Source organism: Gopherus evgoodei, chromosome 2 (assembly GCF_007399415.2).
Source record: "Gopherus evgoodei ecotype Sinaloan lineage chromosome 2, rGopEvg1_v1.p, whole genome shotgun sequence".
Lineage (NCBI taxonomy): Eukaryota > Metazoa > Chordata > Testudines > Testudinidae > Gopherus > Gopherus evgoodei.
In genome coordinates this window covers 177,559,366-177,573,638 of record NC_044323.1, presented here as the reverse complement: position 1 = coordinate 177,573,638, position 14,273 = coordinate 177,559,366, and the positions used below count along the sequence as shown (strand labels likewise).

The following is a 14,273-nucleotide window of genomic DNA, read 5'->3' as shown; positions in this document are numbered from 1 at the left end:
TCCGCCACCCCTCCTGGGCTACCTTGGCAGCTATCCCCCCATTTGTGCGATGAATTAATAAAGAATGCATGAATTTGAAACAACAATGACTTTATTGCCTCTTCAAGCAGTGATCACAGTGGGGAGGAGAGGGCGGTTGGCTTACAGAGAAGTAGAGTGAACCAAGGGGCGGGTTTTCATCAAGGAGAGACAAACCGAACTTTCACACCGTAGCCTGGCCAGTGATGAAACTGGTTTTCAAAGCTTCTCTGATGCACAGCACGCCCTAGTGTGCTCTTCTAACCCCCCTGGTGTCTTGCTGCACTTAACCAGCTGCCAGGCAATTTGCCTCAACCTCCCACCCCACCATAAACATCTCCCCCTTATTCTCACAGATATTGTGGAGCACACAGCAAGCAGTAATAATGATGGGAATATTGGTTTCACTGAGGTCTAGCTAAGTCAGTAAACTGCGTGCCAACAAGCTTTTAAATGTCCAAAGGCACATTCTACCACCATTATGCACTTGCTCAGTCTATAGTTGAACTGCTCCTTACTACTGTCCGGGCTTCATAAGCCATGGGAGCAAGGAGTAGGCTGGGGTAGTGCGACTGCGCACTGCTGCTGACTGGGAGAGCAGCCTGGGGCAGAAGCCTCCAGCTGGCCTGATATTCCAGGCAGGACTGAATCTCCATTAGATGAAACTTAAAGAAGAGAATGACCTGGAGTCATTCCCATTTTTGTACAGGCAGCCCCGCCCGACCTCACCAAGGCTGGCCAGGAGCACCCATGTCTGCTCAGGCGCCCCCGACCAACATAACCGAGGTCGGCCAGGAGCACTCACAGGATGGTGACAACGGTTAGCAGTCATATTGCAGTCTGCCATCGGCAAGGCAAGGCAAGGGGATGCTGCTGTGTAGTACTGTGTCTGCCAGCAGCACCCAGGAGACGTACAGTGACAGTGAGCTGAGCAGGCTGCATGCTTGCCGTGGTATGTCGTCTGGATGGATAATCCAGGAAGAAAGGCGATAAGCAATTTTTTTGCCGTTTGTTTCCTGGAAGGGGGGGGGGGGGGCTGACGACATGTACCCAGAACTACCTGTGACAATGTTTTTGCCCCATCAACCCAGCATTCCAGTGGGTGGTAGAGACTGTGGGAACTGTGAGATAACTACCACAGTGCAATGCTATGAAAGTCGACGCTAGCCTTGGTACTGTGAAAGCACACCACCAACTTAATGCACTTTAGTGGAGAGACACACATTCGACTATCAAATCAATTTCTAAAAAATCGACTTCTATTAAATCGACCTAATTTCGTAGTGTAGACATACCGCAACTCTTCCTAACAAAGTCTTTTCTGTTTGAGAATAATTGAGACCGCTTCAGCTATTGTGACTGGCTGACAATTTATTAACTGATATAAATTGACCTAAGAGGCAGTTTTTCAAGCATTTTAGTTCTATGGGGGATATATCATCAGTTGCATTAATATTCTGTCCAGCTGCTATTGTATTGACTTTATTTATTTTATTTATTTATTTATTTATTTATTTTAGGATCTTAACTTATACCTTGAAGACAAAGTCTACCTTGCCAGAAACAACTTGACTTTAGCAGATATTTTAATGTACTATGGGCTACATCACATCATAGTAAGTAATATTTAATTACTTTTCTGTTATAACAGTCATAATCATTAATGCATGTGAGTAATAAACATTCCTTGCTTTAGAAGATTGCTAGCTAAGTAGAAATACTACTTTTTCCATTCTGTAATTAACATTCATAAAAGGGCAGAATTTTGTGCAAGTGTTTGAGATTTAATTTGCCTTAAAATGTGGCTCCCTATTTAAAGTAGTAGTTAGCTGTGGAACAGGCAAAGGGAATGTCATATCTATAGTGTTTGGATAAAGAGATTTAAAACTGTCCTTTATATAATGCAATATAAGGACACTGTATGTGCCTTTTATTTCCTGACTATCCTAACTTGATGGCAAAAGTTTGTATCATTACCATTCACAGAATTGGAGGAGGAAACAAATGGATAAAACTGGAAGAACTTAGTAACAAAAAATTAAGGCAAAATCTTGATAATGTTGGTGAAGTGTTACCTGGTCCAAGAAGATGCAGGTGAAGATAAGCTAAATGCTAGAAGGGTGCACAAACGTGGCAACAAGATTTTTTTTTTTTTTTTTTTTTTTTTTTTTTTTTTTTTTTTTTTTTTTTTTTTTTGAGAAAAGAGTGCTCAGGCTTCAGGATTTGAGGTTAAGACTTGATCATACATGGTGATAAAAAGAACAGTGAATTTAGGATGGAGAACTGCTGCTTGCAAGAAGCAAGAACCAGAATTGTTACACAGAGTCCATGAAATGCAGGAGACAAATCCTTGGATTCTTTTTTAGATTAGATTATTTTATGTAGCTAGAAGTACAATGTTAGGAAGAGTTGTAGCTCCCTTCGGAGTCGGAAGGCATAAAGATATGGCAAGATCAAGATTCTTCTGGTAGTGAGAGGAAGGAAGGAGTAGTATCATGGAGGTAAGTCACTGTCTGAGGTGGTGGTTTTTGATACTTCCTATGCTATAAAGAATTAATGTTGCTACAGAAAATGGGTTTTAACTTCCTGGGGAAAAATCTGGATGGGATTAGTCAAAGTTCTAAAGTAGAAAGTACAGATAATTATTTTTCAGAAAAACCACTATGAGGAAAAGGGATAGTGCAACAAGATAGATTAGCCAGTACCACTATAAAATGTACTGCTTTTAGAAAAATAATCTTGTCCCTGATTCAGAGTAAATTTAATTGCAATCTGTAGAAATGTCCAGGAATGAAAATAAGAGACAAGATTAAGGAAGTAAATAAAAGGGGTTCTATCTTGAATGATTTTATTAAAATGTTAGAGTAGATAATCAGTTGACTTGGAATTAATTGTGTGAAAAAAGGTGATCTTAGAATATTAGTAATCTATTGTATGATTATGTTATTAAGATTGGTTACCTTTTATGTATCATATGAAGGATTTAGTAACAGAAGATGTAAGAATACAAGTGAAATAGTACAGTTAAAAATTAGATGAAGAAAATCAAGCATATTTAAATTCAGAGTTTGCTCCAGAATTGACCATCTAATCAAGAGGAAAAGATACCTGTTATTGCTTAGGGAAATAGAACAGGTGGTAAAAACAAATGAGTTGATTCTCCTGGACTGTGACTTCAACCATCCATATATTGGTTGGGAAAAGTATGTAGAATAATATTGATGTCTAAAAATGTTTTTAAATTTCTTGGAAGATTTCCTGTCTCAAAAAGTAGAAAGTGCAAATAGTGGGGTAGTTATCCCAGACCTGATACAAATAGGGAGGAAATCTAGGTGCAACAAAGAACAAATTGTTTTGAATATTGTAGCCTTATGGATATAACCAGATGTCAGTACTTAAATTTAAAATGACAGATAGCTTGAAAACTTTATGTGGGCGGGGGTGTTTGTTTTTTGAAGTAGGGGAGTACCTGGGATGACATTGCCCTACTCAAATTTCAGGAAGGGAGGTGCTGCGCTTCTTAATGCGGTATTGCTTCTGGGACCTATCTTGTGGGCCACCTTTTGGGATCTGTATTGGCTAGTAGGCCGTGAGAAATTTTGAAGATTTTCTTTCTTCCCATTTCCAGCCCCTTCTGCCTGCTGGAAAAGGAGCTGATTTGCCTGCCCTTCCTCCTCTCCCCCCAAAGAGAGAATAGTTCCCAGCTCTTTCCTTTCTTGGCTGCAGAAATAAGGATGGGAAGAGGACAAAGGAGTTGCCCTTCTTCTCCCTCCCTCCACCCAGAAATTTGTTAAAAGAATCGAATTGCACAATACTGCCTCAGATTACATACTGCCAGTAAACACTTGATCTCCTACTGTCAGTGGTAGGTTAGTACAATGATTAAGAGCAGAGTATGACTATTGTGAAGAAACCAAACTTTTTAATAAATAAGGAAAACTAAAAAAACTTTTTGTTGCATTCAACCTCTATTCATTGGGAAAATGCTTGTTTTTAACACTGCTGATACGTCTACTCTTTTTGCTTTTGCTTCATATTCTCCCTTCCTCTTCCGTTTCCCTGTGCCTTTGTTCATTTTCCTTTTTTTCTTCACTTTGCAATTCCCCATGGGCAATAATTTCCAATTTCCTCCCATCTCCCTATTTGCTAACACAGTCAGTAATTAAACAGTTTAATATTAGTGTTCAAATTATTGTAGAGTTAACACTACAATCAGGTGAATGAAGAAAGTGGTGTTCGCATCTGCCATTTTCAGGCTGTTAGCAAACCAGTGAAAACTATATATCATCTTTTTACTTTCATTTAACATGTTAAAAATTATCTTTGCAACCAGGAAGTTTAGAAACTGACATATAAATAAAATCTTGGGTTCTGCAGAATCTGAGTTTATAAAATTGGCCACATGGTGCATTTATGTGAAGAGTTTGATATCCCCTCACTCTCTGAGCCAAGAAGTCTCTTCCAATCCTGTGTACGACTCTGTTTTTTACATGGGAGTCATGAGTTCATGTTTTTAGACATTTTTTGAGTACATTTGTGGGGGTAGATGAATATGGTGAAAAATAGAGTAGAGCTGACAAGTTAAATCATATATCAGGGGGTAGCCGTGTTAGTCTGGATCTGTAAAAGCAGCAAAGAGTCCTGTGGCACCTTATAGACTAACAGACGTTTTGGAGCATGAGCTTTCGTGGGTGAATATCCACTTCCTCAGATGCATCTGACATGCATCTGAGGAAGTGGATATTCACCCACGAAAGCTCATGCTCCAAAACGTCTGTTAGTCTATAAGTTAAATCATGGGTTCCAGAGAAAACAGAAGTTTAGCAGTACTGCTGGGGTGCAGAAAGGACAGTCAATGAGCTTTCAGTAAGAACTTTAATTCCTCCATAGGTTATTAGTTTTACTAAAATTGTCTCTGATGTGGAAACAACCTTTATATCTGTACACTGTAAGTTAGAACTGAGGTGCTTATGCTATATGAGGACATTTGGGGACTAATCAGTAAAATATCTGCTTAGTTCTATTTAACATCATAGTGTTTCCTGAGATAAAGATATAGACTTAAGATTACTCTCCCAGTTCATAAACTGCATTAATCACCCATAATGAAAAAATAAAAATAAGAAAATACATCACACAATAAACGACCTCTGAACTTAACATAGAATTTTCTGTCTAACCAAAAATAAAACTATAAAATTTTCAATCAGAGTATCAGGTTCATGTCAAATAAACAAGTTCAGATCAAATAAATTATTCTAATATGAATTCTATCTAATAAACTGGGAAGGTGGCCTTCTTACATGCAGGTCCCCAACTTAAGTTTGACTGAAAAACTTAGTATAAGAAGGAAAAATCAGTTCCCAATTCAAGTTCATTAATATTTGAACTACTTATCCAGCATTTATTGTTCATATTTTGAACAAAATATTGTTCAATGTCCATTAATAAACTTCCATCTTGTCTTAATATTGAGTTGAAATTATTTGCTAATACTCTTTAACATCTATTTACACAAAACGGGGAAATAAATGTTATTTGGGGATACACAACAACGTTAATGATTCTTGATGTTTTACTGATCACCATGACTTTTGCCCTTGATGACTCTGTGACTTTTAATTAAAAATTAAAAAAGAGATAAAATAGCCATAACACATAATTACCATTTTTCCTTTACTTCTGTATTCTGTTATAACAAATATTATTTAAAGCTAGGAGCCGGAGCCTATAAATCCTTACTGTTGCATGTAGTGGCTCTCTATGAAGCATAGTCTTGCTGAATTTGGTGCAGGATCTGACTTGAAGTTGATATTGCATTTTTTTAATCAAAGTATTGCTAAATTTGTCAGGTGTCTTATCAAGCCATACCAGTAAGATACTGTCAAGTTGTTATTCCCCTCCCCCCCCCCCACCACCACCATTCCCTCTGTTTTTTCTAAGCACTTTTAAATTTGTACAAGTGTTTGAGCTCTCATGATATCCTTATGCTAAAGGGTTCGGTACGTAAACAACTTGGTGAGACTCTCTTGCCCACAGAGTTTAGAGGGTGAGAATTTCTCTATAACCACAGTGCCCAGGGGCGGCTCCAGGCCCCAGCACGCCAAGCGCGTGCTTGGGGCGGCAAGCCGCTGGGGGGGCGGCAGGCAGGCTGCCCTCGGTGGTTTGCCTGCGGAGGGTCTGCTGGTCCCGTGGCTTCAGAGGATCTCCTGCAGACATGCCTGTGGGAGGTCTGCCAAAGCCACGGGACCAGCGGACCCTCCGCAGGCAAACCCCCGAGGGCAGCCTGCCTGCCATGCTTGGGGCGGCAAAAACCCTAGAGCCGCCCCTGACAGTGCCATTGAAGTTATATACCCTTTGAAGAATGTAATTTATAGTCCTTTTAAAGACTCATTCTAGGCTCATTGTATAATAACTACTTTGGTGAGCCTTCATCAGCTCTGCATAGAAATATCAAGGGTTTTCCTCCTTTAAAAAAATCCTTAAATTGAGTGGCTGTTTGTTTGCTATTAAAATTGCTTAAATAGCAGATAATTATTTTAATCGCAGAACAGCAGCTTTTCTTAACTTGAGGAAATTCTCTAATTTAATGAGGAAATACAGAATATAGCCATCTATAACAAAATGTTGTAAAAATGCCGTGGAGATGATCTCTAAGCAATTAACATAAGAGTTATGATCTGAGTAAAAACTAGAGCATGCCACAAAGTGCTTTTTTAATATACTGCACCAGCAGAGTACATTATGTAAATAAGGTAAAATATCTTGCCCGTTTTTTTTAAGAGTACAAAAGGGTTTCGTTTTCAGAATAGATATTTTTGCCTTCTGTTTTTTCACTCTGCTAAACAGCCCCTAGTAGAACTAATCCTCCTGCTTTTTCACTTTTGTAAATCAAAAATAATTATTCAAATCTGGGAGTTACTGGTGTGAGAGAATCTTAGGCCCATTGTCTGCTAAATTTCAGTGTAATTCCATATTTTAGGGCCCAGTCTTCCACATTAAAAGTAGATTTTTACTAAAAAAGGACATATTTTAACTGCCGTGCTGCTACTAAAATACCATAGTTTACTCCAGAATGTTGCAGTACGTTTTATATTTTAAATACTGAATTTTGTAAGGCCTCAGTGTGGTATACACATTGCTCTTGCCATACTCTTCATTGCTTTGTAAATTGTGCTGCTCTTTATATTGGGTACCAGTGTCAAACTACACTGAATATTTAGGACAATCATATGGGATCAGTGGCGTCTTTTCTATGCATGTCATTGAGTGCCCAGTATATGAGGAACTTCAGGCAGTTTTACAGGGTATTTTAATTAAGACCATTCTATTCTACTTTTAATAGCTTTCACTTTTTGGTTTGTCAGGTCTCTAAAAAGCTGATTTTTTTCTCTTACCAATTTTGTTCTTTTCTACGTGGATAATGCTGATTTAATTTTCTAGTGCAGCAGAAAAAATGGGTTCTTATGTAAGTGTTTGTGTACTTCTAACAGTGATGTCACTTGCAGTATGCAGAGCTGATTTCACCTTTCTGCACCAGTAGGAGACGAGCTTGCTAATTAAGTTTCAACAAAATTGGGATGGACCAGAAAAGGGGATTAGAGTTTGAATTGTTGAATTTTTTGCAGAAATATAGTGGCAATAGTATGTTTGCTTTCTGGCAAGTGAGTTCCTCTATCTAGAGAAGAGTGGTGTCTGCTGTAAGTGATGCTGCAAAATCTACTTGTTTTCAAGCAGCTGAAAGGACTATTGGGCTCTTAGATGTGCTTGGCTTAGTTCAGAGTTACAATAATTCAGCAAAGCAGTTCTGGAAAATCAATATTGTGAAGAGGAAATGTTCTCTTTTCTACTCTTCTTCCCTACTCCTATCCCACCCCATTCAACCTCTGGTATTTTTACTATCCCCATGCCCTCTTATCTTTGCATCTCTTACTCCAGTTCTGTGCAGTACGGCTCTATGATAGAGCACTATGGCGGAAATGTACGTGTTACAGCCAACACTTGCAATCCCAAAAATTGACTGTTACGAGATGAAGACTCTAGCTACTGAAACTATTCAGAATTATCCCTTCTTTTTCCCTCTTTGCTCCTATTCTCCAGCAAGTTGGAGTCGACATATCTTCCATGTGGCTTCCAGCTCTAAACTAAACTTGGAACAATCAGTCTTCAGATGCTATGAGGGCATATCTTCAGATACAGCAATATCCCACTGGAACATTCCTCTAGCATAGTACTCACATATGCTCTGGCCAGCATGGATTGATTTAAATTATCAACTTTAATCATGTTTTCCATTTGTATTTTTTAGTTATCTTCTTCAGAGAGGTTGATTTGTTTTTTTTTTTAATTGGTTGGTAACCATTAAAACATGTTGCTTTGCAATTAAAGTATAGCCTTTATACTAAAATCGGCTCTTTGCTAACCAGGAGGATACAGTAGCTCAGCAAATATTTGTTAGCAGTTATATAGCTTAATCTACATTTATTCAGATACTTAATTTTCAATTTTCTATTATGTTAGAAAATGGTGAATGAATCATTCTTTATTTACTAGATGACTCATTTGTTACTTTCGATTTGTGTAAAGCTCTTTTTGGATGGAAATGCAATTGAAAGTGCACAAAAATTAAAAGGTTTTTGTGTTAAACTGCCTTAAATTTGCTGGACACACAAGGTGAAAAAACTATCACAATATGCTGTGGATTTAAAACTCATTAAACAAAGGAAGCATTATGCGTAGTTAGTGAATTGAACTGATTGTTCTGGTCACTATATTTTAAAAGATTTTTAGAATGAATAGATGTCACTCTCACCCACCTAATTTTTATTCAGAGATTGGAAGAAGAAAACAAGCTTCTGTCTGTACGTGCATATATAGTCTGATATGGCAGGTTCAGCTAAAGATCTTCTTTGGTCCTTTTGTAGTAGATTGCTGTCTACCTTTCTGGGCTTAATCAATTTTCGAGTGCCTCACTAGTAGGTCAGTTAATATGGAAGGATGTGGAGAGGGAATAGAGCATTTTTAAAGCATGCTGGAAATTAAGCTGTCAATAGAGGTTCTAGGAAGGGTAATTTAAAAAAAAATATATAATAGAGAGAGAGAGAGAGAGAGTAATGGGACGATTGTAGAGAAATCCTAATCCTACTGAAAGGAGGATAGACAGTGAAGAATCAGCAGTACAGTCAGAATTTCAGTGCCTCTTCCGTGCCTTTGGCTTCAAAGAAAATGTAATGGTAATTAGATTTCATTGAGAATCTTGGGCCAGTTTCTTGTTTACATTGCATAATTCTTGGTTGCAGTCAAATGCAAAAGTGGAGTAAAGCTCACCTCTGTAGTCCTCATCCTGGATTGGCTGTGTGTCTACTCCAGTCTTCAGACATACATTGAGGCAGCTTTTAAAGCTGTTCATTATTAAGATGTTTACTGATGGGCTGGTCACAAATAAATCCTGTTCGCAACTACACAAGCACCAAGGAGGGAGGACGTAAAGTCAGCATAATGGCCCTGGAAGCTCCTTCCAGTTTCATCTTCCCATGGCCAGTTAATTTATGTTCACAACTAGATTATTCCAATAACCCTAAGGTCTTTACTTGAAAACGCTTTAAAAATGTTGAACGTTTGTGGTGACCTGGCTAGGCAAGGCTATACTAATTGAAAGGAGAGGCAGAGGCGCAAACCAAGACAAAAGGGATAATTTTAATTCTTTAGAACTTTGTAAGGAAACCCCAAAAATTATACCAGGAGCATAAATAATATAGAACATTACCAATGACTTGCTACTTATAATAATAAACTGTAGGTTACCAACTCATTAACCTTTGTGAGCTTGTATACACTGTGCAGTTAGTACCAAATGTATTGTTGTTAACAAGAACAGGAGAGAACGATATACTGTGTCACTTCAGAGGAGAATCAACTTTTCCTTTCCTTGGTAGTAACTCCCTCTCCACTCTTGCAGTCCTGTTTCCTGCTTCTCTTTGACTTGAAGGGCTTGTCTACATCAGAAAGTTGCAGCGCTGGTGAGGGAGTTACAGCGCTGCAACTTTGAAGGTGTACACATCTGCAGGGCATCACCAGCGCTGCAACTCCCTGTTTGCAGCGCTGGCCGTACTCCCGTTTTGTCTCGGGTGTAGAGGATCCAGCGCTGGTGATCCAGCACTGGTAATCCAATGTAAACACTTACCAGCGCTTTTCTTGACCTCCGTGGAAGGAGGAAGCCTCTGGTAATCAAGCTGATCTCCTTTCCCGGTTTGCTCTCTCGTTCCCGGAACCCCTAGCAAGCAGGTAAGGAGAACCGCTTGCTCGGCGGTTTGGGGAACGAGAGAGCAAACCGGGAAAGGAGACCAGCTTCGCCGCGGTTTGCTCTCTCGTTCCCGGAGCCACCCTGCAAACCGCAGGGAAGGAGAACCACTTGCTCGGCGGTTCGGGGAACGAGAGAGCAAACCGGGAAAGGAGACCAGCTTCGCCGCGGTTTGCTCTCTCGTTCCCGGAACCCCGAGCAAGCAGGTCTCCTTCCCTGCGGTTTGCAGGGTGGCTCCGGGAACGCGAGAGCAAACCGCGGCGAAGCTGGTCTCCTTTCCCGGTTTGCTCTCTCGTTCCCGGAACCGCCGAGCAAGCGGTTCTCCTTCCCTGCGGTTTGCAGGGTGGCTCCGGGAACGAGAGAGCAAACCGCGGCAAAGCTGGTCTCCTTTCCCGGTTTGCTCTCTCGTTCCCCGAACCGCCGAGCAAGCGGTTCTCCTTACCTGCTTGCTCGGGGTTCCGGGAACTAGAGAGCAAACCGGGGAAGGAGACCAGCTTCGCCGCGGTTTGCTCTCGCGTTCCCGGAGCCACCCAGCAAACCGCAGGGAAGGAGACCTGCTTGCTCGGGGTTCCGGGAACGAGAGAGCAAGCCGGGGAAGGAGACCAGCTTCGCCGCGGTTTGCTCTCTCGTTTCCGGAACCCCGAGCAAGCAGGTCTCCTTCCCTGCGGTTTGCAGGGTGGCTCCGGGAACGCGAGAGCAAACCGCGGCGAAGCTGGTCTCCTTTCCCGGTTTGCTCTCTCGTTCCGGAACCCCGAGCAAGCAGGTCTCCTTCCCTGCGGTTTGCAGGGTGGCTCCGGGAACGCGAGAGCAAACCGCGGCGAAGCTGGTCTCCTTCCCCGGTTTGCTCTCTCGTTCCCGGAACCCCGAGCAAGCAGGTCTCCTTCCCTGCGGTTTGCAGGGTGGCTCCGGGAACGCGAGAGCAAACCGCGGCGAAGCTGGTCTCCTTCCCCGGTTTGCTCTCGCGTTCCCGGAATCCCCCTTGAAGCCGCCCAACAGCGCTGCAGTGTGGCCACATCTAACACCACTTGCAGCGCTGGTTGCTGTAAGTGTGGCCACTCTGCAGCGCTGGCCCTATACAGCTGTACTAATACAGCTGTAACAACCAGCGCTGCAAAATTTTAGATGTAGATATGGCCGAAGTGTTCCTTAGATTTGATGTTCTTGTGGCTGTATGCGTTTTCACTGATTTTTATCCACAAGCAGGCCCTAGCGGCCCTCACTTGTCCGTTAGGCATCTTTGAACTGTATTCCTTCAATAGATGTTCAAACAGTCATTCTCTCTGTTCATACACTTTAGATCTTTTGTGGGTGGCTTCTTGTTTAGTTTTCAGGATCTGTTTTCATCAAACACAGCTTTTTGTTTTTGGTTTTTTTTCCCTTCAATTATATTTCCTTTCAGGGTTTTTTTTCCCCTTGATAAAATCTACAGATGTACCAGAGAGAGAGTTTCATTCTACTTCCCCTCTCTTAACAGTGTCTGCCTGTTCACATACCCAGGTCTTCTTCCCTCCCTCCCCCAATGGTTCTGACATGAAAACTTTCTTGTTTTTCCTTCTCACTTCCGAATCCCTTACTTTAGTCTCCTGTTCTTCTTTCCTTTTATCACCTCCCTTCCTACCCAGGCTTCTGTCAATCCGCTGGCTCATATCTCTGTTCTCCTCCTTCTCCAACAGCTTTTTCCCCAGTTCCCTGTCATCTCTACGTGGATGCAAATCGGTATTCACTGAACTGAACAGCTCTCCTGGGAATTGCGGTGGTGAAAGGAAAGAATATGAGGCCGTCACTCCCAGGAGCCTGCACTGGCAGTTCCTCCCGTTTGGCTGTACTGCCCCATTCCTTCCACGCAGCTGTCTGCATGACTGTCTCTCCTGTCTGGGGTCTGTACAGATGCATCAGAGAATGGGGCTGAGGGTGGTACAGTCTCACAGGAGAAGCTGCCAGCATGGGGCGCTGGCTCCTGGGATTGGCAGCCCCATGTTCTGCTCCTTTCACCACTGCGGTTCCCGAGAGAGCCCTGCAGTTCAGCGGATACCGGTTCCTATTCACAGATATAAATTTGTATCCGCACAGGGCTCTGTCACGTGGATTCTGAGCCCCCTCTTACTGGCCATCTCTCTCCCCAGGACATCGTTCTGTGCTACTTCATCACAACTGCACTAGGGGCTAGTTCCAGGGTGCAGATTACTACACATATGCACTTCTAACCATGGCAGACAACCCTACTAATTCATGGTTATATTTCTAATGTGGACAGATCCTCAGTCTATAGCTTTTGGTTGTGACGATTTGAATGATGCCACTTGTGTCCTGGATACTAGTAATCTGAGTACATCTAAAGAAAATAAGTTACTGTTGCATGTGACAGTTGCATTTACGGACTTTTCTAGAGTTGTTGAACCACACCCAGCAACTATTGCTGAAGCTCTTAGATCAAACGGTAAAAAAATTAGAAGCATACCTTTAATTCATTTCTGTCTTGAATATACTTGGAAACAGTCCATCCGTCTGTTCAGTACTGCTTTTTAAAAATGTAAACGAGGCATTTGGCCTGAGATGCAAGACTGCAGTTCAACAGACAGCTTCCTAGACTGGAGCTCAACAGTGAGGATCACTTGTATGTCTTTCAGAACTTTTCCTAAGGATACTATATAGTAATCTCTTGCTAAACATGCAAAATTCCAGCCTTTCTTCACTTTCCTAGAGGTACTGGAACAAGAACCAGGCCTGTATGCTTTGTAATCTCTGCTTTAAACCCATACAATTGAGCCTCCAGTTCTGTTTTATGTTGAATTATGCAAATTATGGTTGAAAATCTTCAGACTTCCATAAAGCTAACATATGGTTTTAAAACTCCACAACCAAAAAATATAAAATCAGTGGACTGCACTGCTAGACTGTCATAATTTTTCATCCTATTTAAGAACTGACTTTATAAAACTACTTTTTATTCCTGTAACTTATCATATGTTTCTCCGTTAATAGGATATGATTATTTAACATCTTGTATTTCTTCCCTTCTTTAGGCTGAGCTTACAGTGCAGGAGAAGGAGAAATACCTTAATGTGTCTCGCTGGTTTAATCACATTCAGCATTATCCAGGTATCAGGCAACATCTGTCTAATATCGTCTTCATGAAGAATAGACTCTATACTAATCCCCATTAGGGGTCTTCCGTGCCATATTGGAAGGATGATTGGGAATTGAAAAAATGGGAACGGTTGTCTAGATTTCAAAACCACTAACTTGTAAGCATAGATGTATAACCTTCCTTATGTGAACCAAAACAGATGATGCCTAAAGTAATAAAATTGCGTTGAATAACTATCATTTAAGTTTTGAACTGCATAAAAGAATGGTATAGTTTTTGTTAAAATGCAACAGTAGTGAAAAATGGGAATCAAGAATCAAGTTTTAATCTTCTTAAATTATTTTTTTAAGTGAACTATTCTTTTACCCATGTAATAGCTGAATCTTTAATATAAGATAAATGAACAACTTGTCCTTCAATATTCACTCCATTTTGCTATTTATTGACCTACTACATACTTAGCACTTCATTATTTTCATTTTATTTTCCATGGATGTTTACACTAGTTTTGTAAATATTATGGTAAGAGCTATATTGTGTGCCAAGGACATGAAAAAGGGAACAAATAATGTATCAGTTGCAAACAATATTTATGTGATCTAATAAATTTATTTTAAAAGTCCTGTCTTAATTTGGTTGCGATACTTTTATTTCTTAAAATATTGTTTGGTATAAAATTAAAAGTTAAAATATCTGAACTCAAATACAGACGCTCCCTGGGTTACGCCAGACCCGACTTATGCAAATTCACACTTACGGGAAAAGTTCCATAAGCCAGAAATAGGATTTCCGAGTTGTGGTATTTTTTGCATAACGTGCAGGTATGTTTCCTACTTATACAAAATTTGAGTTATGCAAGGCTTTCCA

At 40.7% G+C, this 14,273-nt stretch overlaps 1 protein-coding gene across 1 annotated transcript in view; it reads left to right on the top strand.

Annotated features, from left to right (window-relative positions):
- Window positions 1–14,037, top strand: part of EEF1E1 (eukaryotic translation elongation factor 1 epsilon 1) — a 31,204-nt gene extending 17,167 nt beyond the window's left edge. The window contains exons 3-4 of the mRNA XM_030552378.1: window positions 1,539–1,634; window positions 13,342–14,037. Of these exons, the coding sequence (XP_030408238.1) occupies window positions 1,539–1,634; window positions 13,342–13,482 (237 nt within the window). The 3' untranslated portion in view covers window positions 13,483–14,037. The remainder of the gene's footprint in view (window positions 1–1,538; window positions 1,635–13,341) is intronic.
- Window positions 14,038–14,273: the final 236 nt, after the last annotated feature.